Here is a 27,267-nt window from a genome sequence, read left to right on the forward strand (position 1 = left end):
ACGTATTTTAACGGGTTAATCTCGAGTCCGATGGTTTGGTTGATTTCGGTTCTATTAATTTCGGTTTGATTACTAAGGTTAATTTAATATTCGGTCAATTCTGATTCAGATATTTTCCTTTAAACTCAATAATTGATTTTTAGTATTTAGCTTAAAATAGGGTAATTTACTTCTTCAATTTTGAGCTTAATAGATTTAATTCTTTTACAAAGGGTAATATAAAGGTGATTTGATTTGATTTTTTTTTTTTTTAAGGGAATGATTCATTTTGATTATGTCCAAATAGTACAAGTCAATTGCTGCATTTTTTGACTTCACAATTGAGAGAGGACTGACGGACTAGAATCTAATTATGAAGAATTGAGCCCGAATCTGAATTAACCCAAAGGGTGAACAGATTGGAACACAAAATAGATTATTTTTTAAGTTGTCAGACTTGTAGATTTAATAATAATTGCTTTTGAATTTGTTTAGAATTAGGAAACTAGTTTCCTACTTTTCATAGGTTTCCCTTGCTACACAAATTTGTGAGCTTGTATAAAACTATATAAATATGCTTATGATATCATAAAAAACTATAAGAACAAACTTGAATTTGCCGTAACTCTAATCTTATCTCTATAACTGCTTTCATGGCTGAATGGAGTGATTTACCCGATAATATCCTTATAGAAATAGTGTTGAAACTAGATTCTGTCCAAGACTTAGTCTATTTTTCCTCTGTATGTCAATCATGGCAGTCCGCGTATTCTATGGCTAAAAAAACTTGGACTAGGATGATGCCATGGTTGATGCTACCCGAAAATACACAACATAACCCGAACAATTACCTCAGGAAAATATATTGTCCTAATATGCAAAGGTGTTACCAATTGAACCTCCCTCAAACTTATGGTGCTAGATGTTGGGGTTCGTCGTGTGGTTGGGTTGTAACACTTGATCTTAACCTAGAGATATATATGTTTAACCCGCTAACCAAAGCTCGAGTTCCTCTACCCTCTCAAACAACCATGTTCAATGACTATGAGGATGAAATAAACGATTATGTTTGGGCACGACAGTGTTTTGTGAACAAGATGATTGTCTTTGAAACCGATAATGAAAGAGATGACTACATTGTTATAGCATTACCTGGTGCGTTTCCAGGTTGTATAGCTTACTATGCAAGGCCTAGTGACAAAGCATGGACTTCAATTTTTAGTACACGCAAACTACAAGGATGGTTGTTGGATTGGGTGACGGATGTTGTGCGTTGGGGTCAAAAATTACTATTCTTGTATCAGGATGGAGCAATTGGATATTGTGACATGAGTGCACTTGAAAACTCAAAAATCGCGACAATTATGGAGTATTCGCCTATTCCTAAAGCGTACGACCCATGGCCCTGCATCAAACAACAATACTTGCTGGATGCATTCGGTGATCTTCTCATGGTAAGCAGACACAAAATAGATTATGAAGGAGTTGAGGATAATAGTGTGAATTATGTTACATTACACTTTAAGGTCTATAGGTTCAAGTTTGACACAAATACTTGGGTACAAGTCAATGACTTGGGTGATGTTGCGTTATTTGTGGGGAATAACACTTCTATTCCTATTCGTGCATCACACATTAATAATTGCAAACGCAATTGTATTTATTTCACCGATGATGAGTTCCAATTTTGGAATTCTCTCACTCTTTTCGGGGGACATGATATGGGACTTTTCAACATGACAAATAATGAATTTGAAACCGTTTATGGAGGTGATGATATTCATTCAAGTTTTTGCCCTTCTTTATGGTTTATGCCTAAGTTTTAACTTGGGGACTAGCTCAATTAAACCTTTTTTATGTAGCTTGATTTATAGAGTATTTTTGATGGATGAGTACCAAATGTTCTTAAAAAGAAAACTCAATGTAATAATTATTTGATATATGGCATAATTTGGTTTCAATTGATGACCCTTTTAAGTAATCTTCTATGCTCTTAATCAGCTTTCTTGTCCTCTTAATTTTTACTATTTACCTCGTCCTGTCCTCAGCTCTTCTTGTCCACCTTATCAATTTCTTTATACTACGTAATTGACATTGATTTATGAGTTTACGCAGTAAAATAAATTCTTGCAAAGAGTAATGTAAAGAATTAATTTAGAATAGTTGTATCAATCAGATCTTAATTAAATTAGTACTAAACAATTAAATTAGTTCTAAATTTTTTAAGTTTTAGTTATTTAAAGTCACAAACACAAAAATGTTTCAAAAAAAAAAAAGGAATTCTGATTTGAATAACTAAAATCAAGTGAACATTCTTCAGTATAAAACACAGCTAGGCAGAGGCAGCAAGCATCGGTGAAGTTCACTCCCATCACTGTCACCAGGTAAATCACTCTTCATTTGTTAAGAACTGAACTCCAGATCTAACATTGAGGCCAACAGCAGTCCTGCATAGTGAAGTTGCTGATGCTTCCATATTTGTGTTCCGCAAAATCAATGCAGAAGAGCAGAAAGATCAACCAAAAAAGAACTCTGCTATATGGATCCAGCAGCTGAAAATCAAATGATGACTTGTTCAGATAAGAGTATCAAATCCAAGAGTAGGCAGAACCCCTTTATAGGAATGAGGCCCATTATAAGTCGGCTTTGTCAGAATCCTTTGCATTACCCTGCCAGGAGAACAGCCAACCAAACAGCGATGAAAACTTGCTGTATGCAGGCTCTGGCACAACATCCTTCACCGTGCAGATGGCCTGATAATCATCCTTCATATGAGGCTCAAGTATCCTTTCCTAAAAGACACAAAAGCAATTCGATGACTGAGAGGTGAGGTTTCTAACAAACGATAGCATACACATTGATGCAGTAGTTACCTTGAAAACTTCAAATGGACAAAAGTCAGAGTTGTCGCAGCCCTGTTCAAACAAGTCAACAGTATCAAATGTTAACAAAAAAAAAAATACGGAGAAACCAGAAGATAAGAAAGACGGAAGCACAGAATTACAGCCTGCAGTTTAATAAAACCATGAAGCAATTATGCACTCCCCCTCCATTTCTATTTACTAGCATCCTAAGGTTGTACAAGGCTCTTAAGGAGAAAATATTTTTAAAAATAATTTTATTATAAAAGAAGTAGAGAGAAAAGCGGGTGGGTCTGTGGATAAACTGCAGAAAAAGATGAGAGGACCAACATACCATATGACGAATTGACGATGTAGCAAATGAAAAGGGACCCAAAAAAAAGGCAACATAAAGAAGGGGATACATGAGGAGCTGCATTGTTTTGGAGTCAAAATGTTGGAGGTGCAACACCAGAAAGTTTTGAGTAGCAAAAAGAAAAAAAAAAAAAAAGCCTACACCCTCTACTGAGCAGCAGTTGAGTTTTCTATAGGCTTGGCTGCACTTAAATTAGTTTATTAGTATTAAATAGGCAAAAAGTGGCAATAGTGCATGCATAGCTTTAAAGACAGAAAGAGAACAAAGTCATTTCATTCCCCCATATTTTTGCAAATGCTGAACAAATCCTTATTTGGCTAATATCCTACAATGTGCAACCCAATGTATACTTTAGCCACAGCTAACTGAAGCTTACCGGTAAAGGTACTGGATGCTCATTATGCAGTACATGAACAAAATACTTGCTCTTTCTGGCAGGACAACTGTAAAGTACAAGCATGTTGTTCCCAGCAAATGGAGCCACGACACTACCTCTCCAAGTTCGCCTTTTGGGAGGCATAGGAGGGAGCTCCAATGGTTTTTCCTTAAGAATGAGATTATATTCTGTAAATTATTCAAAGAATAACATCAAGTAAGACCACCAGTCCGCCACCAATATAATCAAAGAAAAATTTAGAGGTAAAAGGTAGGGAGCAGGGCAACAAGATCTTAAGATTATCTCACCAGATCCTTGAAGAAAGAGACCAAGAAGACATGAAAATGGAACCACAGTCTCAGCGTGAGCAAATCGAAGCCTTGCCTTCTCATAACTCCCAATGGGAAGAGCTTCTGCATGACAAATTTGAGCATATAAGTGAGGCTAGAGTAAGAATCTAAAACATCAACTATATTATATGTAGAAAATATGAACAGACATTATCACACAAGCAAGATTCCATATATAAAGGACATGAAAATGTGAGCTCTACAAGTTCATAATCCCCATAAGGTCCAAGGGAACCATTCCCACCACTCAGATTAACAAACAGGTTGTCATAGAAGTCTCAACTTTGTACATTAGACCATCAAAAGTTCCTGATTTCTCAACCTCTCCAAAAATGGCTAAACTAAAGCCTCAAGGCAACGTTCGGGTAAGTATCAACATTTTAGGTTACAAGCATTGGAGAGAGAATGTTTGAAGCAGTGACATGACACAAACAGGCATAACAAAGTGAATTTGATCATTATGTCTAAAAATCACAGAGAAAATGTACAATTGAGATAAAATCAACATTATGGCTAAAAGTTCAACATTGTCGACTCTAAGAATTAGACAATATTGCACCATTCAGAACTCAGAAGTAACCCCCCACCCACACACACACACACAAAAAAAAAGAAAAAAAAAAAAGAAAAACCCACCATTGGGGAAAGAAACTTCACTAATTTTTGTTGAACATATTAAGCAGTGAAAATTGCTATGAATTACATAGGTTTGGACTGCATTTAAAAATTAAATGCAAGAATAAATTTAAGAGGAGGAGTTTAATTGATTAGAAAAATGAATTACACCAATTACAAATGATATTCCCACTTTCGAGAAGTGGATTATCTCCCAAATTAGCTTAACTAAGCTAAAATCAAGATACTTGATCAATATTCAACATAATGGTCTCTTCCTAATTAGCTCTATTCATAGGATTTCCCTTCTAACAAACTGACTTCTTCTTCAAGCTTTGTGACAATTAATTTATTACACAATACCTATACTACCCCAGAAGAGGATGCAACCAAAAACCAAAAAAAAAAAAAAACACAAACCACAATAAAATTATGTACCTTCATTAGCCTTGATAGCAAGCTCCATGGACTCAACTACATCTTTAAGCAAAGGCAATCCCATGCGGTAGTTCACAGATTTTCCATATCCTTTCAACACAAAGGCCTCCAGATCATCTGTCCACTCCAGCAGAGCAAGCTGCAAATAACAAAACATTATTATAATAATTAAATAATTCCCCCCAAATCATTATATTATGTATTTAGGATATTTTATTTGCTGCCCTGCTAGATAGTGTATATATTTAAGGGTATTAATTCAGGTGTAAAAAAAAAGCTCTCCTTTAATTAGTTATAATGAAAGGCATAACTACTTTACTCCAACCTTTCGCACCTTGAACAAAAAAAGGAAAGAGAGCTTATTCAATCCCCAAGAGAAGCAAGTAAGAAAAGGAAGGTCTAAAATTAATCATTTTATTTGATTAGGAAAAGTATTAATTAGAAAGTGAAATAAACTGAATACAGCAATCCTGAATTCATGCACAAAGGACTAAATATCAAGAGTGTGTGTGTGTGTGGGGGGGGGGGGGGGGGGGGGGGGGAGGGAGTATAGAAGAGCTCTCCTAAAGTTTACATGCAGATGGTAAATCTGCATTCATACAGCACAGGTTAAGTTGCTAAAAGAGGAAGGAAAGCACAACAACATTAGCATATACCTTCTCACAATGTCAGCAAAATGTATATGTAGATGTATGTGGGTCTAATCCTTTTTGGTGCCACTTATAGTTCAAATACTCAATGGATCATTCACAAGAAAAAAACCATAGAAAATGAAGCAATAGAACCAAAGGGAGAACTACAAGTCCATGTACCTCAGTTGGATTAAAAAGACCACAAGCTTGATTAGTTATGTCTAGCAATGATGCTTCCTGCCATAACAAAAGCAATATGTCACACAATTAGAAAAACAGATATCTACTGTACATCTGATAAATCGTGATTTTGCATGAACACACACCTGCTTGCATAAAAACCAGAGAGAAGATATATCTTGTCTGGTGAAATTTAATCCATAGCGTCCGATTAAGGCATGAGTGATTTCATTAAAAATAGGCTCCTTTATCTTCTCAACAGCAGGCTCCTCATTTTTCCTGTAGTTCTACAGCCATGTGGAGGGGAAGAAAGTGGAGTGAGGTGAAAACGCACAACAATTTTAAGCACACAAACCAGAAGTGATCATATTACAAGATTTCAAGATGTCCACAGGCCAAGTACCATCAATATGAATGCTACGGGAACTTTGTAAGAACAACATATGAGAATTGAAAATATACATGGTAAAAGATCTACCAGCATGGAAAAAACACACACATTCAATAAAGAACATGGTGAGAAAAAAACCCAACTTCAAGAAACAAAAAAACTTATGCAGAGTATAAAACAAATAAAATATGGCTTCTATTTACAAGGATTGCATATTTAGTATACTCAAGATAGTTGCCATGCTGAATCATTAGGTGATGTGGACAAATATTTAAGTGACATGCTAAGACAAGTAAATCAAGCCAATTTGAGAAACAAACTGAGAAAATCCTTTTTTGAGGTAACTAAAAAAACGTCCTTGTATGTTCAACACAAAATAACATCTTCCAAAGTAAGAATTTATATATAACAACCAATCAATAATGCTTTAAATACCGACCTTATAGCTTTGGCAGGTATCAAAAAACCTCAGCAATAAGTCACTAGCACGACTTTCTGTACTAACAGCAAAAGCTCGTTGTTTTCCTGGCCCAAGGCTTCCTCTCTCACTGAAAAGCCCCATTGAAAAAGCCACAGCACTAGCAGATGCCCGAGGAACCTAAACCGTTTAGTAGAAAATAACATAACTAGCATCATAAGCCCTTGTTAAGAGATGGGATAGCATATCAGAAAGAGACAGATAAGCACTGAAATGTAGTAATAACGGTATCTGTCATCCAACATCAAAAGGATTTAAAAAAAAGGTGATCTAAAGTTGAAAAGGACCAAGTCACTACCTGAGTTGCTTTTATGGTATACACATCAGGGTGGTAATCATCATTTAATAGATTTGGATATTTTCCTCGAATCCTGATTCCAAGATCATAGAGTTCTTCTTCTCCCTTGACAATCAATTCTCCACCTGTTACCTTTCCCTTCCATGGAGATGTCCATTCAAATAGCCAAGCAGGAACATTATCCAAAGATAATTTGCGTTCTTTTGCATTTGCTATAAGTGCTTGCAGTGAAGTGGCTAGCCTATCCATTTCCCTAATTCGTTTCTTAGTAGGGGCTCTTGTTCCATGCCTTGCCTATGAATTTGATGTAGATTAGTTTTGAACAGATGACTAATAAACTGTAAATATCTTTGCAGCTAACAAACATGAGTAAGAAAAAGCTCACGAGTACAAGAATTCGGTTTAAAAAAACCATCAAAACAAGGGACATTCCAAGTTCATCCAAATTGCATACACTTGGATTGAAGCCCAGCCCAAGAGAAATTATGAACCAAGCACAGTTTCACATCTCAAAATGACATCCCATACCCAAGTACCTTGCATATCAAACACATGCATTACTTTGGAACACGATTGGTACACTAAGCATTATTCAGGCCAAGACATGGAAAGTTGGAAACCCCCACAATCACAACTACCTAGACCAAAAATATGCACACATATCAACTATACTACACCACAAAAATTTGAGCTCTTAATATTACCAACCCACATAATTCATTCAACATTTAAGAAGCAAGTTTTATAATTTTTGGGTAAATGATAACTTATGGTCTTATGGATATTTGGTAAAGTCTTAAGTGGTACCAAGACATGAGGTCGAATACCGTCTACATCACTTCACTACATGACTCTCTACACAACAAAATTATAAGTTCTGGCATACAACAATGTAAATATGTAATCTTTACTTCAATCAAATTTCATAAACAATAAATTCATACAAAATGTCTCCATTTCTATCCATGAGTAATAAATTGAAAACTAAAAGAAGAGATTACCACAAGATTGATATGCACAGGTGTACAATCATCAGTTTTATTAGAAGGTACAAATTCATTATCCACAATATCTTTTACAGCTCCATATCTGCATCCCAAATTAGAACCACATTATCAATCAAAACCACCCAAAAGTCAAAATTAGGGTTTATTTATCCCCAAAATAGAAAATTGAAAAACCTATGCAATAAAAAATCCAAAAAAAATAGAGATCAAACCTAGTTACAGTAGAAAGATGCTGACGAACATCGTAAGGTTCATCAACGGTTGATCGAGCATAGGAAGAAGGTACAAGAAGTAGTATGAGAAGAGAGAGAATTGCATGTTGCATAAAAATGGCGGAATTATTTTCTTTCATCTTCGATTTTACTTTATCATTCACTTTCATTTCTCTGTTTTTGGGAAGATTTCTGGGTTTTCTCTCACCTATTTTGATTTTTATAGTGTGGGAAAGAACGAAGATTTGTCGACGTGTGTTACCGTGAACGATGACAACCCATAGGAAAGGTACATGTGGCATGATTAAAAGGTTGGTTAGTGAAACATACTTTTAAGGCTCGACTGCTCGAGTATGATCATGATAGGATCCGAAATCGACTCGAAAAATATACGATTTAAATTTTGACTTGTAACTTAATTTTAAAAATTGATTTGAATCAATTTTACTAAACCCGATCCGAACACTTGAATTGACACATCTAGACTCTGGTCATATTTATTAATTGTTTTGAGTTGGGGTTGAGTTTAGTACAGGTTACTTAGATTTTTTGTTCAAGAGATATGCGGATTAGGTTTAAACTAGTGTGTACACATAGTGGGTAATTTCAAAAGTAAATCTGACACAAGTAATTACTAAATCGAATTAAATTTAGACTTCTGGTTAATCTTTAGCCTACAACACTTTGCTTAATGTGAAGGTCTGTTCTCATTGACTGAACTGAGCTGAACTGAACTGAACTGAGCTGAACTAAACTAAACTGAACTGAACCGAGCTGAACTAAACTAAACTGAACTGAACTGAAATGAATATTTTATAAGAGAAGGAAATTAGGAGCTGAACTGAACTGAATTGAAATGAACTTAGCTGAACTGAATTTCAACGTAAGAGAACAGGCCCTGAGTTATCAAACTCACTTCAAAAAGATGTAATAATCATTACATGCTACGTATATGAGTAGTATTCTCATTTAAAATATACGGAGTACTATTAACTATATATAGTTTCAAAAGTAAGAAAGTGTAAGTTAATTAATTATATTATAATTTCTTCACATCTAGAGTTGTAATTAAAAGTTAAATATAATATGGAGTAACTTTTAGAGTTAATTTCATAAATAGTGATGAAAGTATGACCTCAAAGACATAAATTTAGCAAATACTATTTGAAAACTTTTTTATATCATGCTTTTACAATCTAACAGTTACTAGATTACTCTATTTCTTAGCAATTTAGAGCATAATGCTAACAAAGATCGACTCCAAAATTATTTTCTATTGCATGAAACAAAATGCTCAAAGAAGTAATCCATGTAATTTGCTTATTACATCTTTACTTAGCTTAATATCAATTCAATTAGTACTGTAGTTGCATCATTAACTTTTTTTTAGATAAAAACTTATTGGTATGAAATCTAAGTTATATAATATTGTTGAGAAGGAGCACTATAGTCTTGTTATTTGTCCAAGATAAATGGGTTTTCTAAGATAATGTTTAAATTTTAGGCTTTTTAAAATAAGGGCCCTAGGCGATCGCACTCCTTCAATTAATTAATTGTTTTTTGTTTTACAAACTTTAGCTACCAATAAGAAATATGATACATAAAGACCGGATATAAGCTACTTTATTGCTACAAAGAGTTACATGTCAAGAAGTAATTGTTCTAATATGCTTATAACATCTTTACTTACCTCACTAACAATTTCAATTTATATTGTATCACTAACTTTGTTTTTTAATCCGAAAGCTCATAGGTATATAATCTATAATGCATAATAGCGTGAGAGAAATAATAATTTTCTCATTATTTGTCCAAAACATATGAGTTTTCTAAACCATTGTCTAAAATTTAGACTCTTTAAGACAAGGGCCCTGTGCTATTGGTCTGCTACATTTAAATAACTTTTTTTTTTGCTTTTACAAACTTTAGCTAGCAACAAGAAAATTTAATACACACAAAGTCACAAACCAATTCATGCTCCTCCATTGCTAGTTGCTACAAAGATGTTTAAATGGTAAATACACCATGCTTAACATTACTATTGCATCACTTATCAATTATCACCCTAATCCATTTAATTTGTTATAAATACTTTGTACTCCGTAAAAAGTTGAAATGATATCAATAATTCACGATTAATGTACTTAAAATCATGACAATCATACTCTCCCTATCTAAAATTTAGTCATTTTAGTATCGTAAACTAATCGAGTTTATCGGCGACTAAATCCGGGTTAAGGAAGACTAGTAAAAATGTTGTAAACCCTTCGTTGATTCATTGACACCGACAACCCCACAAAGTCCACAACGCCTCATCTTCCTTCCTTTGTCTTATCGGCGAACTTCACGAATTCGTCGCTCTTCTGAAATTAATCCACACTTTTCTCTCTCCTTTGACGAAGCTTGAGATCTCATCACTGAAGAACGTAAATCCCTATTCTATACCATTGACTTCAATTCAATTTTCTGATTTCAGGTAATTTTCATTTTCATTGTCCCCAAATTTATTTTTTTTAGCGATTTTTTCAATTTAACTTTTTAGGGCAAATTTTATCATATATATACTTGGATTGGACCTAGTTTGAACTTTCTATAGTATTTTGAGTGAAGTAAGTGAACAATAAATTTGATTTGATGATGAATTTATTTTAATTTTAAAATTTAATAAGCTGGGTTTTATCAGATGGGAACCCTAGTTTAGTATTACTGCATCATTTCATAGAATTTGTCTTATTTGATATTTCAGTATAAAATTAAGGAGTTAGTATAACCGAAAATGACTGGTATTGGACTAAAATTCAAATGATAAGAGTAATTAAAGAATGCTGAAATATACAACGCTTAAATCTTGCATGATCAACTCATACTGGTGTGGAGTATGATAGCCAGAGTGTACAAACCTATCTGACTATCTGTTCTAGTCTTTGGTGTTGGAAGAAAGGTTTGCATTTCTATCAATTGCAGTATTAAGACACAATTTGGAGGAAACTAACATGTATCGAGATCGCTTATTAGTTATTACAATGGCATTCAGTGTTGGGTGTTGTGGTGTAGATATATTTCCTTGCACCTCTGACTTTGCGGTATTACACACTTATAGTCGCGGCATTTGTCTATTGGTTGATGCAGAAGCACCTATTCAATGAGAAACTTGAATGAGTTTCAAGGATTCTGGGGCTCAGTGGCTCGGAAGGCTAAAGCGGTCCTTGATGATGATGTTCCGCCTGAACAAGCTGAAGTCCCTAGGGCAGCTCGTAGGTACGAAGATAATGTTGCTTTCGGACAGCAGGTGAGAATGGCTTGTTTTGATTGTGGACTGGACCATGATAAACATTTTGTTCTCAATTTATCTTCTTTACAACCCTTTTAATTACTTATACCCGCGGAGCAATAAGGAAACGAAGTAATCCTGTGTAAACGCACTCGAGAGGAGGACAATTATCCTGGAATGATAGTTTGACCTGTGAGGAAAAGTAGGGATATAAAAGATTTTTATGTAAAATATAAATACCCATAACTGAGTATTTTGCTGCTTGATCTCGAATCTTATATAAATGGTCAGGTGCAGATGGTATAATTCCGTTTTTGTTTAATGTTTGCTGCTGCATTGATATACCATTCTGATAGTACTTTCATGATTTAAGCTCTCTGATTGCAGGATGGCCATCAATTTCAATCCGAGCAGGGTCGCAAAAAGCCAGATAAAGCTGTCTTACAGAAGGGATTTGGTGCTATTGCTTCTTCATTTAATTATCTTGGCAATGCCTTAGAGGTAAGATTGATGTAATAGTACCATAATGTTAAAAGTATTTTATAAAGCACTCTGCAGTGAATTTGCTCCATTTTGTGCTATGTTTTAGGCTTTTTTTTACCAATCCTCGTGTGGCTTAGACACTTAGTGTTATTTATTATATCCTTGGATTTTATCTCAATAGATTGAATCCTTGAGGAGAACTTTTTGTGCCATTCTTCTTTATGCAAATCCCATCATGCTGTGGATATTCATTAAGGTTACGTAATTGGATTATCTGAAAGGTCTTTTAAGAGAATTTTTTCCTGCAGAGTGCTATGAAAGGTCCATTTACGGCCCATAGCCATCTAATATGTGTGATCTTTTATGATGGAGATATTTGGGGGAGAGCTTGCCCTGGCTATAAAAGTACAAAGATGTGCCATCAATTGTAGCTACCATGAGAAAACCCACACTGCCTAAAACTGTAATTATTAAAAACACAAACACAGTTTACAAGAAAGAAACTGATGCCCGGTCTTGATGGTAGTAATTGTTGGGGTTTGGTGAGTCCGACTCACCGCGGAAACAAACCCAAAAACAAGACCGCACTCGCAATAAATAAAACCATAAACATAATTAAATTAATCACAAGATTAAGATAAGCTAATTACCTTTGACGCGTGCTTCGCTCCCAAATGAGCTCTTACTTGAAAGCTTCAAGTCCTGCTCACACGGAGACCTCCAATGAAGTCCACCCGCACCAACAAAACCGACTAGGTCCAATGTCTTGGGGTTAGCAAGACCCGACCAATAAAACCCGAGTAATTATATTGAGTTCAAAGGTTTTCACTAATTGTGATGCCTTTTCCAACTCTTACTCAAGCATCATTCCCAATGCCCATACTTGGGTATTTATAGGAAATGATGGGAGTATCATTTACTCTCCCATCAATGTGGGATAGTATGATTTTTCCATTTTATTTTAAAGCTAAAATAAAATTAATAATCAAGCTAGTAATAAATCAACAAGTGGCAAGCTCATGTGAGTGGTTAGGTGAAGACCACTTGGAGAAGGGGGGGACCAAACTTGCTCCCCACTCCCTCTCCCATAACCGGCCACCTCACTCCACACACACTCAAGGACCACAAGCCACATGGCACCCACCCTTGGGCACCAAGGCAGCCAAGGTGGGCTGCCATGTGCTGCTGTCCGTGGCAGCCACGCCCAGCAAGCCCAGCAGGCCCAGCACTCGCATGCGGGCTGCCAGGCGCTGCTGGCCAGCAAGCCCAGCATGCTTGTGCGGGCTGCTGCTGGCCTTGGCTAGCGCTGCTAGGCAGCAAGCAATGGCCTAGCCATGCTGCTGCTAGCTGTGGCGAGCTGGCGCGCCTAGCGTGCTAGCTGCTGCAGCTTGTTGCGGCATGGCTTGCTAGCCATTGCGCGCACAAGGCTGCGCCTAGCATGCTAGCACACACTAGGCAGCGCCTAGCCTTGCGATGCTAGCATGGGTGCGCTAGCACGCACCAGCCTAGGCTCGGCATGGGTTCGATTTATTACTATTTCTCGTCTCGTCTTTCACTATTTTTCGACTCGACTTCCGACGCTCGGTTTCGACGCTCGGTTTCGACGCTCAAAGCTCGAATTTCCGACGTCTAAATAAATATTACTCGGTCGTCTCATTAATTCCTTCTGAATTAATTCGTCGGTTCGGTTTGTTGAATGCTTGGGTGTCACCTGAAGGGTTCAGTCAAGATTAAGCTGTAATATTAATTATTCATTAATATTACTGATCGGAAGCGGTCTCCACCCAGGCATTCCGATCACTTGACCTCACTGAATATATTAGCTTTCTAATAATTCTGAACCCACTAACGGAATAGTACACTTGTTCGAAGGACACCATTCCTTTCAGCAATTAGTGAGTTAAGTCCGTTAATGACTGGTTGTAGTGGGCGTGTCACTTGAAGAACCTCTCTAGTGCTCATGTGAGGAACCTAGAACTGTCAATTCAGGTAAACGGGTCGGGTTTTGGTCTTTAAGAGTGGGTCGGATTTTGGTCGGGTCAACTCGGATTAATTCCATAACTTATGCAGGTCGGGTTTGAGTTGGGTCATGCTTGATTCGGGTCACGTTAGGTCATGCTTCTTATCGGGTTTAGGTCGGGTTACATTTGGGCCGTGTGAACAATAGGTCGGGTATAATTCGGGTTTTCACGGGTTAGGGTAATTCTCGGGTTCGAGTCGGGTTGGTTCAAGTTAATAGTTTGCGGGTTAGAATCAGGTCGGGTCATTCTCGAGTTTGAGTCGGATTCGGTTAAAGTCAATAATTTGCGGGTTGTAATCAGGTCGGGTCATTTTCAAGTCAGGTCATATTCAGGTTCAAGTTGGGTTCGATTCAAGTCAATAATTTGAGGTAATCTGGTTGGGTCATTTCCAAGTCGGGTCATTCTCGGATTCAAGTCGAGTTATGTTCAAGTCAATAATTTGCAGGTTATAATAAGGTCGGGTCATTTCCAAGTCAGGTCATATTCGGGTTCAACTAAGTATAATTATCATTTTTATCAAGCTAATTATTTCCTTTGACTATAATATATATGACAATATACTAGGGAACTATAGTCTATAATTTAGGAAGATAATTATCTCCTTTGACCATACAACAAATATATACTATATTTAACTCTTAAATTTGAGGATGATGCTCCTTTCTTTTGCTGGCGTGGACTGACTTGGTCTCCCTAGACAAAATGCTTTGATCAACAATAATAAGGTGATCTGAATAGCATTTAAGGTTATTTAAAATCGGGTTGAATTTAGGTTGGGTCAATAACAAGTCGTGTTAATTTCGAGTCGAGTTAGTAACAGATCGGGTTGAATTTTTGGGTCGGGTAAGTAATAGGCCTAGTAAAATTCGGGTCAGGTCAATAACAAGTTAAGTTTAATTTGAGACAGGTCAATAACAAGTCGTGTTGATTTCGGGTCGGGTTTGCAACATGTTGGGTTAAATTCGAGTCGGGTTAGGAACGGGTCAGGTTGAATTCAGGTCAGGTTAGTAACTAGTCGGGTCAAATTCGGGTTTTGATGGGTTAAAACGGGTTTGGGTCAATTTCGGTTCAAGTCGGGTTCGGCGTAAGTCAATTAAATTGGTCGTTGTAAACCGGTAATCGGTGCAAGTTGTAAACGGTAAATTGGCCGTTTGAAGACAAAAATGATGGTTCCACCCACCGAATTGAACTCCCGGAGGGTATTAAGGACTATGATAAACATTTCGACAATTTTTATTCCGGGCAAAAAAAGTCTAAAAATTTCCAAAATTGAAGCCTAATGTCCACGCTTTTTGAGAAATTTTGGAAGTTTCGGAACTTGGTGTCGCAAAGTCTTGAGATTTAAGGGAATACATCTGGGGGTCATAAAATGCCCTTTGGAACCATATATGATGATTATATGTTGTCATAGATGTTTGTTGTAGGCTTGAGTTAATGAAATCGGTGCAAGTTGTTTAATGGCAAATTGGATGGTTCCACTCACCCAATTGGACTCATGGAGGATATTAGGGACCATGGTAAACATTTCGACAATTCTTTTTTCCGGGAGAAAAAAAGTCAAAAAATTCCAAAATTGAATGTTAATATCCACGCTTTTGGAAATTTTTTGTAGGTTTCAGGGCCCGGTGTCGAAAAGACTTTAGATTTTAGGTGATACATCTCGGGGTCATATAATTCCGTTTTGAACCATATATGATCATTATATGTTGTCATAAATGTTCGTGGTAAGCTTGATTTAATGAAATCGGTGCAAGTATTAACCAGTAAATTGGCTTTTTAAAGGCAATTTGGATGGTTACATCCACCCAATTGGAATACCGGAGGGTAATAGGGACCATGGTAAAAATTTCGGCAATTTTTATTTCTGGGTGACAAAATGTAAAAAAATTTCAAAATTGAAGGTTAATTATCCACGCTTTTTCAAAAATTTTGGAAGTTTCAAGGCCCAGTGTCGAAAAGCCTTGAAACTTTAGGGGTTACATCTCGAGGTCATATAATGCCGTTTGGAACCATATATAATTATTATATATTGTTATAAATATTCATGGTAGGCTTGATTTAATGAAATCGGTGCAAGTTATAAACCGATAATTGGCCGTTTAAAGGCAAATTGGATGGTTACACCCACCCAATTGGAATCCCGGTGGGTATTAGGGACCATGGTAAACATTTAGGCAATTTTTATTTTCGGGCAAAAAAAAGTCTAAAAATTCCAAAATTAAAGGCTTTTAAATCCACGCTTTTTTGAGAAATTTTGGAGGTTTCAGGGCCCGATGTCTAAAAGCCTTGAAATTTTAGGGGATACATTCGGGGTCATATAATGTCGTTTGGAACCATATATGATCATTATATGTTGTCATAAATGTTCGTAGTAGGTTTGAATCAATGAATTCGGTGCAAGTTGTAAATCAGTGAATTCACTAAATTGGCCGTTTAAAGGCAAATTAGATGGTTCCACCTAACCAACTGGACTCACAGAGGGTATTAGGGACCATGGTAACTATTTTGTTAATTTTTATTTCCCGCAGAAAAAAAAGTCAAAATATTCCAAAAATGAAGGCTAATATCCTCGCTTTTTGAGAAATTTCGAAGGTTTCGGTGCCCGGTGTTGAAAAGACTTGAGATTTTAGGGAATACATCTTAGGGTCATATGATGTCGTTTGGAACCATATATAATAATTATTTGTTGTCATAAATGTTCGTGGAAGACTTGAGTTAAAGAAATCGGTGCAAGTTGTTAACCGGTAAATTGGCCGTTTAAAGGCAAATTGGTGGTTCCACCCACCCAATTGGACTGTCGGAGGGTATTAGTGACCATGGCAAACATTTTGGCAATTTTTATTTTCGGGCGAAAATAAATAAAAAAATTACAAAATTGAAGGCTAATATCCACTTTTTTTTTGAGAAATTTTGGAGGTTTCTGGGCCGGTAGAAAAGTCTTGAAATTTTAGGGAATATATTTTGGGGTCATATGATGCCGTTTGGAACCATATATAATCATTATATCAATCAATCAATCAATCAAAGCCTTAATCCCAAAAGTGGGGTCGGCTAACATGAACCAAATTTGATTATTCCGTGTAGTCATCAACATAAATCTTTCTCCTCCATCCCTTACGATCCAAAACTTCATCCTCACGTAAATCCATGCACTTCATATCCTTCCTCACTCCTTCCAACCAAGTCATCTTTGGTCTCCCTCTTCCTCGTTTAATCCCTCCATGGTCCCACTCTTCCACTCTTCGCACCGGTGCACCCTCGGGTCTCCGTCTTACATGTCCAAACCAACGCAGACGATTTTCCCTTAATTTATCTACAATGCCCGCCACACCTACTTTCTTGCGAATAACCTCATTTCTGATTCTATCTCTTAAAGTGTTTCCACACATCCACCTTAACATGCGCATTTCCGTAACCTCCATCTTTTTAATATGCTCTTTCTTAGAAGCCCAACATTCTGTACCATAGAGCAACACTGGTCTTATGGCAGTCCTGTAGAATTTTCCCTTCAACTTTAAGGGAATGCTGCGGTCGCATAACACTCCCGTGGCCGCTCTCCATTTAAGCCACCCTGACTTAATCCTGTGGGTCACGTCTTGATCAATGTCACCATTCTTCTGGATGATCGACCCTAGGTACTTAAAACATTCACTCATGGTCAAATCCTTTCCATCCAAACTCACCACTTCATTGCTTGTCCCCCTCTGAGTGCCAAAACGACATACCAAATATTCAGTCTTACTCCGACTTAGCTTAAACCCTCTAGATTCCAACCTTTGCCTCCATTGCTCCAACTTGACATTAACCCCATCCTTAGTCTCATCCACCAAAACGATATCATCTGCGAACAGCATACACCATGGAACCTCATCTTGAATTGGTCTAGTTAATTCATCTAGAACCGTTGCAAAAAGAAAAGGGCTTAATGCAGACCCTTGATGCAATCCGATTGTAATAGGGAAATCTTTTGTCAACCCTCCGCATGTCCTCACATTTGTTGACACATCCCGATACATATCCTTAACTAGGTCTACATACCTTCGTGGGATACCTTTCTTCAACATTGCCCACCAAAGTATCTCTCTTGGCACCTTGTCATATGCCTTCTCTAAATCAATAAAGACCATATGAAGATCTTTCTTCTTTACCCTATAAAACTCCATCATTTGTCTTATCAAATGGATTGCCTCCATAGTAGATCTCCCAGGCATAAAACCAAATTGGTTATCTGAAATGCTTGTGCATGCCCTCAACCTTTGTTCAATCACCCTTTCCCACAACTTCATAGTATGGCTCATAAGCTTAATTCCTCGATAGTTAGAACAATCTTGAGCGTCTCCTTTGTTTTTATAAACCGGGACCAAGGTGCTCTTCCTCCAATCTTGTGGGATCCTTGTAGCCGTCCATATCTTGTTGAAAAGGTTTGTTAACCAATCAATACCAATCTTACCCAAACACCTCCACACCTCTATCGGTACCCCATCAGGGCCAACCGCCTTCTTAGGTTTCATCTTCCTCAGTGCAATCTCCACCTCTACTCTCCTAATCCTTCGCACATACTCCATGTTGATTTCTTCATCACTCATAGAGGTATCTCCTATCACAACTCCATTACTTCCATTAAATAATTCATCGAAGTACCCCTTCCACCTGTCCTTGATGCCCTCCTCTTGCACTAGGACCATTTGGTTCTTATCTTTGACACACTTCACCATGCCAATATCCTTCCTTGCCTCTTGTCTTCTCTTTGCCATCTTATAAATGATCCTTTCTCCCTCCTTGGAATCAAGCTTTTCATAAACCTCCTGATATGCCTTTTCTTTTGCTTGGCGAACAGCTGCCTTTGCCTTACTCTTAGCCTCCTTATACGCTGCAAAGGTTTCATCACTCCTACATTTTCCTAAGGCTTGATAGCATTCCCTTTTTTGCTTAATTACTGCTTTCACCTCTTCATTCCACCACGAAGTATCTCTCTGTACCGAAGTTCTTCCCCTTACTTCCCCTAAGACCTCTTTGGCCACTCTTAGGAAACAGTTCTTCATTCGTAACCAGGTCATGTCCGGATCCACCTCTCCATCCCAATCCGCTTCTTCAATTACCTTTTCTGTAAAAACCTTAGCTTTTGCATCCCTTAGGGTCCACCATCTTATCCTTGGTTCTTCTTGTCTAACTTTTTTCTTCGCCTTCTCTTTCAGACGAATAGTCATTACCAATAGCCGGTGTTGGGTGACCACACTCTCCCCAGGGATAACCTTACAGTTTATGCAACTTTGTCTATCTATGCTCCTTGTGAGCAGGAAGTCTATTTGAGTTGCATTTGCTCCATTCCGAAAAGTTATCAAGTGTGAATCCCTCTTCTTAAACCAAGTATTAGCCAAAATTAAATCATATGATTGGGCAAAATCCATAATAGCTTCACCACCGGCGTCCCTCTGCCCATACCCAAAGCCTCCATGGACACTCTCATAGCCATCTCGGCTCGCCCCAACGTGCCCATTTAGATCCCCTCCAATATATAACTTCTCTGAGTGGTGGACACCCTGCACCACCTCGTCTAGGTCCTCCCAAAATTGTCGTTTCTCTTCTGCATCTAAACCCACTTGGGGAGCATAAGCACTGATAACATTCACAATCTCCTTGCCACATAGCAACTTCAGCCTTATCAACCTATCGTTCTTCCGATAGACCTCGATCACCTCTTTTGCCAACCTCTCATCGAGAACCACACCAACTCCGTTCCTAGCTCCACCATTCCTTGTTCTGTGGCTCGTTTCTTGCCCAACATACCATACCTTATACCCCAAAACCAAGCCTCGAGCTCCTTCTCCTGTCCATCTTGTCTCTTGGAGGCACATGATGTTCACGCGTCGTCTTTTCATTACTTCTACCAATTCTGCTGATTTTCCCGTAAGAGACCCCACATTCCAAGAACCAATCCGCAAACTAAATTCTTTTCTCCCACGCTCCCTCCTGATCCCAACTCCAAGTCCTTGATTATTTGACACCACAATTGGGCAATATGGCGCGTCGCTTCTGGGCGACGACCTAGCAACCCTTACATACTTATCACTGCACCCGGGTCTGGGAAGTGCAGCGCGTCGCTCAGTAGGGAACGCCCCAATGGCACGCCCTTGCTCATTTGACACCACACTCGGGCAATGTGGCGCGTCGCTTCTGGGCGACGACCTAGCAACCCTTGCATACTTATCACTACACCCGGGTCTAGGAAGTGCAGCGCGTCGCTGAGTAGGGAACGCCCCCACGAAAATATCTGTTTGGCTCATGTCATGGGATGTGACGAAGTTTTATACTGGCTGTCACTGGCCTACCGTAACCCTCCTCCTTTATCCAGGCTTGGGACTGGCAGCGGGAAACCCACTGGCGGAGTTATGTTGTCAGAAATGTTCGTGGTAGGCTTGAGTTAATGAACTCGGTTTGAAACCGGTAAATTGGTCGTTTAAAGGCAAATTGGATGGTTTCGCCCACCTAATTGGACTTCCGGAGGGTATAATGAACCATGGTAAACATTTCGGCAATTTTTATTTTCGAGCGAAAAAAAATCGAAAAAATCCAAAATTAAAGGCTAAAATCCACGCTTTTTGAGAAATATTGGAGGTTTCGGGGCCTAGTGTCAAAAATATTTAATATCTTTGGGGATACATTTCAGAGTCATTTAATGCCATTTGGACCATATATGATCATTATATGTTGTCTTAAATGTTTGTGGTAGGATTGATTTAATGAAATCGGTGCAAATTGCAAATCGATAAATTGGACGTTTAAAGACAAGTTGGGTGGTTCCACTCACCATTTGGAATCCCGAAGTGTATTAGGGACCATGGTAAATATTTTGGCAATTTTTATTTCCGTGTGAAAAAAAGTCAAAAAATTCAAAAATTGAAGACAATCTTTGCATTTTGCGAATATTGATGGTTTCAAGTCTCGGTGTCGAAAAGTCTTGAAATTCTAAGCAATAAATCGCGGGGTCATATAATGCCGTTTGGAACCATATATGATCATTATAAATGTTCATGGTAGGCTTGAGTTTATGAATTCGGTTCAAGTTGTAAAGCGGTAAATTGGCCGTTTAAAGGCTATTGAATGGTTCCACACACCGAATTGGACTCTAGGATGGTATTAGGGAACATGGTAAGCATTTCGGCTATTTTTTTTTACGGGCGAAAAAAAGTTAAAAAATTCCAAAAACTAAAGGCTAATATCTACGTTTTTTGAGATATTTGGGAGGTTTCGTGGGCCGGTGTCAAAAAGTCTTGTGATTTAAGGGGATATATCTCGGGGTCATATAATGCCGTTTGGAACCATATATGATCATTATATGTTGTCATAAATGTTCGTGGTAGTCTGGAATTAAATCGGTGCAAGTTATAAATCAGTAAATTTGCCGTTGAAAGGCAAATTGGATGGTTTCACCCACCCAATGAGACTCCCGTAGAGAATTAGGGACCATGGTAAACGTTTCGGCTATTTTAATTTGCGATGAAAAAAAGTCAAAAAATTCCAAAATTGATGGCTAATATCCACGCTTTTTTAAAAAAAAAATTGGAGGTTTCGGGGCCCTTTGTCGTAAAGCCTTGAAGTTCTAGGGGATATATGTTAAGGTCATATTATGCCGTTTGGAACCATATATGATCATTATATGTTGTCATAAATGATCGTGGTAGGCTTGAATTAATGAAATCGGTGAGAGTTGTAAATCGGTAAATTGGTCGTTTAAAGGCAAAGTTGGTAGGTTTTTACCTACCAATTTTGACTCTAGGATGGTATTAGGGATCATGGTAAACATTTCGGCAATTTTTATTTGTAGGAGATAAAAAGTCAAAAAAATTCAAAAATTGAAGGCTAGTATATACGCTTTTTGAGAAATTTTTGGAGGCCTGGTGTCTAAATGTCTTGATATTATAGGGAATACATCTCCAGGTCATATAATGTCGTTTAGAACCATATATGATCATTATATGTTGTCATAAAAGTTCGTGGTAGGATCGAATTAATGAAATCGGTGCAAGTTGTAAACCGGTAAATTGGTCGTTAAGGCAAATTGGATGGTTCCACCCACCAATTTGGACTCCCGTGGGGTATAAGGGACCATGATAAATATTTCGGCCATTTTTATTACCATACGGAAAGAGGTCAAAAACTTCCTAAATTGAAGGCTAATATCCATAATTTTCGAGAAATTTTGAAGGATTCGGGATTCGGTGTCGAAAAGAAATGAGATGGGGGATACATATCGGGTTCATATAATGCTGTTTGGAACCATAAATGATCATTATATGTTGTCATAAATGTTTGTGGTGGGCTTGAGATAATGAAATCGAAGCAAGTTGTAAACCGGTAAATTGACCGTTTAAAGGGAAATTGGATGGTTCCACCCACCCAATTGGACCCTCGGAGGGTATTAGGGATCATGGTAAGCATTTCGGAAATTTTTATTTTCGGCCGAAAAAAAAGTCAAAAGTTCCAAAATTGAAGGCTAATATCCACACTTTTTGAGAAATTATGGATGTTCTGGGGCCCGGTGTCGAAAAGACTTGAGATTTTAGGAGATACATTAGGGGTCATATAATGTCGTTCGGAACCATATATGATCATTATATGTTGTCCTACATGTTTGTGGTAGGATTGAAATAATGATATCGGTGTAAATTGTAAATCGGTAAATTGCCCGTTTAAAGGCAAACCGGTATTAGGGACAATGGTAAACATTTCGGCAATTTTTATTTTGGGGCAAAAAAAAGTCAAAAAATTCCAAAATTGAAGACTAATATCCACAATTTTTGAGAAATTTTAGAGGTTTGACGGCCGGGGTCGAAAAGTCTTGAAATTCTAGGGGATATATTTCGGGCTCCTATAATGACTTTTGGAACCATATATGAACATTATTTGTTGTTATAAAAGTTCGTGGTAGGTTTGAGTTAATGAAATCGGAAGTTGTGAACCGGTAAATTTGTCGTTTACAGGCAAATTGGATGGTTCCCTCACCCAATTGGAATTCTGGAGGGTATAAGGTACCATGGTAAACATTTCGGCAATTTTTATTTTCGTGCGAACAAAAGTCAAAAAAATCAAAAATTGAAATCCATGCATTTTGAGAAATTTGGGATGTTTGAAGGCCTATTGTCAAAAACTTTTGAGATTTTATGGGATACATCTTGGGGTCATATTATGCCGTTTGGAACCATATGTGATCATTGTATGTTGTCATAAATGTTTGCAGTAGGCTTGAGTTAATTAAATCGGTGCAACTTGTAAGCCGGTAAATTGACCGTTTAAAGGCAAATAGGATGGTTCCACCAGCCAAAGTGGAATCTCGGAGGGTATTAGGGACCATGGTAAACATTTCGGCAATTTTTTTTTTCGGGAGAAAAAAAGTGAAAAAAAAAATCCAAAATTGAAGGCTAATATCTATGCTTTTTGAGAAATTTATGAGGTTTCGGAGCCGGGTGTCGAAAAGCCTTTAGATTTTAAGGGATACATGTCGGGTTCATATAATGCCGTTTGGAACCATATATGATCATTATATGATGTCATAAATGTTTGTGGTAGATTTGAGTTAATGAAATTGACGCAAGTTGTAAATCGGTAAATTGGCCGATTAAAGGCAAATTGGACAGTTCCACCCACCCAATTGGACTCCCGGAGGGTATTAGGGACCATGGTAAACATTTTGGTTATTTTTATATTCGGGCGAAAAGAGTCAAAAAATTCTAAAATTGAAGGCAAATATCCACGGTTTTTTGGAAATTTCGATTCCCCGAAAAGCATTGAGATTTTAGGGGATACATCTCGAGGTCATATAATGCCATTTGGAACCATATATGATCATTATATGTTGTCATAAATGTTCGTGGTAGGCTTGAGTTAGTGAAATCGGTGCAAGTTGTAAATTGGTCGTTTAAAGGCAAATTTGATGGTTCCACCCAGCCAATTGGACTCCCAGAAGGTATTAGGGATCATGGTAAACATTTCTGCAATTTTTATTTTCGAGTGAAAAAAAGTCAAAAAAAATTCCAAAATTGAAGGCTAATATTCACGCTTTTTGAGAAATTTTGGAGGTTTCAGGTAAAGCTGTCAATTAGGGTAAACGGGTCGGGTTTAGGTCAGTAAGAGTGGGTCGGGTCAATACAGGTCGTGTCAATTCAAATTAATTCCATAACCTAGGCGGGTGGGGTTTAGGTTGGGCCTTGCTTGAGTAATTCTTGTGTCACGTCGGGTCATAGTTCGGGTCACGTTGGGTCATAGTTCATATCGGGTTAGGCTCGGGTTAATAACAGGTCGGGTTACATTCTGGGTCGGGTGAACAATAGGTCGGGTTTAATTCGGATTTTCACGGGTTAAAACGGGTTAGGGTAATTCTCGGGTTCGGTTCAAGTCAATAATTTTCGGGTTAGAATTAGGTCTAGTCATTCTCGGGTTTGATTCGGGTTCGATTCAAGTCAATAATTTGCGAGTTATAATCAGGTCGGGTCATTTTCAAGTCGGTCAGTCTCGGGTTAAAGTCGGGTTCGGTTCAAGTCAATAATTTGCTGGTTATAATTAGGTTGGGTCATTTCCTAGGTGGGTCATTCTCAGACTTTCGGGTTATGTGCAAGTTCATAATTTGCAGGTTACACTCGGTTCATTTTCAAGTCAGGTCATATTCGGGTTCCACTAACTATAAATAGATAACTATCATTTTTATCAAGCTAATTATTTCTTTTGACTACAATATATATGGCAATATACTAGGGAATTATAGTCTATAATTTAGGAAGATAATTATTTCCTTTGACCATACAAGAAATATATACTATATTTAACTCTTAAATTTGAGGACGATGCTCCTTTCTTTTGCTGGCGTGGACCGACTTGGTCTCCTTAGACAAAATGCTTTGATCAACAATAATAAGGTGGTCTAAATTGCATTTAAGGTGATTTGAAATCGGGTTAGGAACAATTTGGGTTGAATTTAGGTCAGGTCAATAACAAGTCGTGTTGATTTTGACTCGGGTTAGTGTTAGTAATAGGTCTGGTAAGATTCGGGTCGGATCAATAACAAGTCGGGTTGAATTTGGGTCAGGTTAATTTCTAGTCGGGTTGATTTCGGGTCGGGTTTGTAACAGGTTGGGTTAAATTCGGGTTGGGTTAGGAACGGGTCGGGTTGAATTCAGGTCAGGTTAGTAACAAGTTGGGTTAAATTTGGGTTTTGACTGGTTAAAACGGGTTTGGGTCAATTTCGGTTCAAGTCGGGTTCGGTTTAGGTCAATAATTTACGGGTTACATTCGGGTCGGGTTATCTTCAGGTCAATAATTTATGGGTTATATTCGGGTCGGGTCATCTTCAGGTCAGTCATGTTCGGGTTCGAGTCTTACATACTCGGGTCTAGGTTTGGTTTTAGGTTGGGTTTGGGTCACCATTTTTTCGGGTTCAGATGGTTTGGTTAATAATCAGGTTTGACTCGGTATTTCGGGTCGGATCAATTTTTGACAGCTCTAGAGAACCTACTATGCTGGCAATTGAGCTATATGTTGTTTACAAGTTGAACTGCACAATATACTTATCAGTTATCACATAATCAGAATTTCTCTCTGTTACAAGTGTGCTCTGATCTATTAGGATTCTATTGAGGATAGAACTGGTGACTGGTGAGGCACTTTAAAAGACTGATATTGTTTGTTTGTAGCAGACTTAGAAATTTCTACACCCTCCCCCCCACCCCCCCCAAATCTTTTATGGTTTTATGATAGGTTTTAAAATGCCTTTTACCCCTTGGTTGCTTAATTTGCTTCTAAGGTATCATTTTTGCATGTTGCTTGCAATTGTATATATTGAGCAATAATTATACTACTGATGTATGTACTGCGCTGATGTTCAGGAAGGGCTTAACATTGTGGAGAACCGCACTGCAGACATTATCCAAGACACTCGAAATCGAAGATACGCCAGGAAAAAATCAGCCCCTGACTTCAACCAACAGCCCACAGATGCTGGATCTGTAAAGGAGCCGTCTGGAACACAGAACCATGTGTCCTCAGTGGCTCAAACTGAGTTGAACATCCAATTGCAGGCATCTCGCGACGTAAGGTGGCCACTTTTTGATCACTGGTCATATAGTAAATAACTAATATAAAGGGATTTGCTATGTTCTGTTTCTCTAGAGCTCTCTTATATGCTGTGCTGCACTTCTCATTTTTTTTTTATTGGATTTCATTTACCTTTAGATTTGGATAAAGGAGGGCAGAAGGCTTTTTTAAACTCTAATTAGTATATATAATTATATATACTTTGTAAGTATGATGTCTCAGATCTTATGTTTTAGTCCTTTAGTACTAAACTTAAAGTTCTGTTATGTGTCATGCATGTATCATGTGTCATATACTCTATCCTTCGGTTCTTACTGGATTGCTTGCGTTTATGGATTAATTATGATGGATACGTTTTTGGTGCATTCAGGTTGCTATGGCCATGGCTGCCAAAACAAAGTTGCTTCTTAGAGAGCTAAAGACTTTCAAAGCTGACCTTGCATTTGCCAAGGAGCGGTGTGCTCAGCTAGAGGAAGAAAACAGGATTCTTCGAGAGAGTTTGGAGAATGGAGACAACCCAGAAGATGATGAATTGGTGCACTTCTGAACTTATGCCCATACAATCAAAGTATCTTCCTACATGATTATCAGTCAGATTATTTGACTTTTTGATTTACATTACAGATACGACTCCAATTGGAATCTCTTTTGGCAGAGAAGGCTCGGTTGGCTCAAGAGAATGCTTTCTATGCTCGTGAGAATCGCTTCTTACGCGAGGTTGTTGAATATCATCAGCTGACCATGCAGGATGTTGTCTATTTAAATGAGAGGAGTGAAGAAATAATGGAGGTTTACCCTGCCAAGGTACCAAGTGGAACCAATCTGAACACAATAGCTACATTGCCATCTTTATCACCACCTGTTCACGCTTCTGAGCTTGTATTCAAAGAAAACGCAACTTCTAAATGAGGCACAAGTGAGCCCTGTTGTCATTCATAGTTAGTTTGTTAGTCCCCCCACCCCTCTTATTTTCTTTTGGTCTGGTTCACAGTAGGCTCGTATTGGATCCCTGTCTTAGGGTTCCATCCACTTGTTTTCCTAGTCAGTGTCCTGGGTTACATTTTTGATGAAGACTATAGATTTGGAGCAATTGTTTTCATGTGCTTCCTATAACTGTATATTCGTATCAATAATATCATACAGCTTTACCCAGCTAGATACTTCATATTATTTTATGGCCTCGAAACACCACTTCCTTTCATCAACAATTGGCTACCACCTATCTTAATTTTTTTT

General features: G+C 37.8%; 3 protein-coding genes across 4 annotated transcripts; 2 read left to right on the top strand and 1 right to left on the bottom strand.

Annotated features, from left to right (window-relative positions):
• Window positions 1-632: 632 nt before the first annotated feature.
• On the top strand, window positions 633-1,805 carry LOC145555523 (F-box protein At2g26160-like). Its single transcript, XM_081617257.1, has one exon. The coding sequence runs from the start codon at window positions 633-635 to the stop codon at window positions 1,803-1,805; it is 1,173 nt and encodes a 390-aa protein (XP_081473383.1).
• A 311-nt stretch (window positions 1,806-2,116) lies between these two features.
• On the bottom strand, window positions 2,117-8,374 carry LOC145642424 (uncharacterized). 2 transcript variants are annotated; one of them, XM_081693604.1, is made up of 12 exons: window positions 8,173-8,374; window positions 7,955-8,042; window positions 6,954-7,247; window positions 6,617-6,775; window positions 5,933-6,073; window positions 5,787-5,843; window positions 4,975-5,113; window positions 3,880-3,984; window positions 3,572-3,759; window positions 2,853-2,894; window positions 2,648-2,771; window positions 2,117-2,531 (listed from the first exon to the last, which is right to left on the bottom strand). In XM_081693604.1, exons 1-12 carry the CDS (start codon window positions 8,340-8,342, stop codon window positions 2,515-2,517), a joined length of 1,524 nt encoding a protein of 507 aa, XP_081549730.1. In that variant the 5' UTR covers window positions 8,343-8,374; the 3' UTR covers window positions 2,117-2,514. The 2 variants fall into 2 exon arrangements, with proteins under 2 accessions (XP_081549730.1, XP_081549729.1); XM_081693603.1 differs by having other exon boundaries at window positions 2,117-2,771.
• Window positions 8,375-10,437: 2,063 nt separating this feature from the next.
• On the top strand, window positions 10,438-27,187 carry LOC145642425 (uncharacterized). The gene is made up of 6 exons (XM_081693606.1): window positions 10,438-10,648; window positions 11,302-11,461; window positions 11,831-11,944; window positions 25,824-26,027; window positions 26,402-26,566; window positions 26,656-27,187. The coding sequence occupies exons 2-6, from the start codon at window positions 11,315-11,317 to the stop codon at window positions 26,938-26,940; spliced, it is 915 nt and encodes a 304-aa protein (XP_081549732.1). The 5' UTR covers window positions 10,438-10,648; window positions 11,302-11,314; the 3' UTR covers window positions 26,941-27,187.
• Window positions 27,188-27,267: the final 80 nt, after the last annotated feature.

Source organism: Chenopodium album, chromosome 8 (assembly GCF_948465745.1).
Source record: "Chenopodium album chromosome 8, dcCheAlbu1.1, whole genome shotgun sequence".
NCBI lineage: Eukaryota > Viridiplantae > Streptophyta > Magnoliopsida > Caryophyllales > Amaranthaceae > Chenopodium > Chenopodium album.

Bases quoted from the DNA above. Each gene is read 5' to 3' on its own strand.
- LOC145555523 (XM_081617257.1), top strand. From the start codon at position 633: ATGGCTGAATGGAGTGATTTACCCGATAATATCCTTATAGAAATAGTG.
- LOC145642424 (XM_081693603.1), bottom strand. From the start codon at position 8,342: ATGAAAGTGAATGATAAAGTAAAATCGAAGATGAAAGAAAATAATTCC. The intron at 6,776-6,953 runs GTAGTGACTTGG...TAAACGGTTTAG, and splicing joins ATACCATAAAAGCAACTCAG to GTTCCTCGGGCATCTGCTAG. The intron at 2,895-3,571 runs GTAAGCTTCAGT...TTGTTTGAACAG, and splicing joins AGCATCCAGTACCTTTACCG to GGCTGCGACAACTCTGACTT.
- LOC145642425 (XM_081693606.1), top strand. From the start codon at position 11,315: ATGAGAAACTTGAATGAGTTTCAAGGATTCTGGGGCTCAGTGGCTCGG. The intron at 11,462-11,830 runs GTGAGAATGGCT...CTCTGATTGCAG, and splicing joins ATGTTGCTTTCGGACAGCAG to GATGGCCATCAATTTCAATC. The intron at 11,945-25,823 runs GTAAGATTGATG...GCTGATGTTCAG, and splicing joins ATCTTGGCAATGCCTTAGAG to GAAGGGCTTAACATTGTGGA.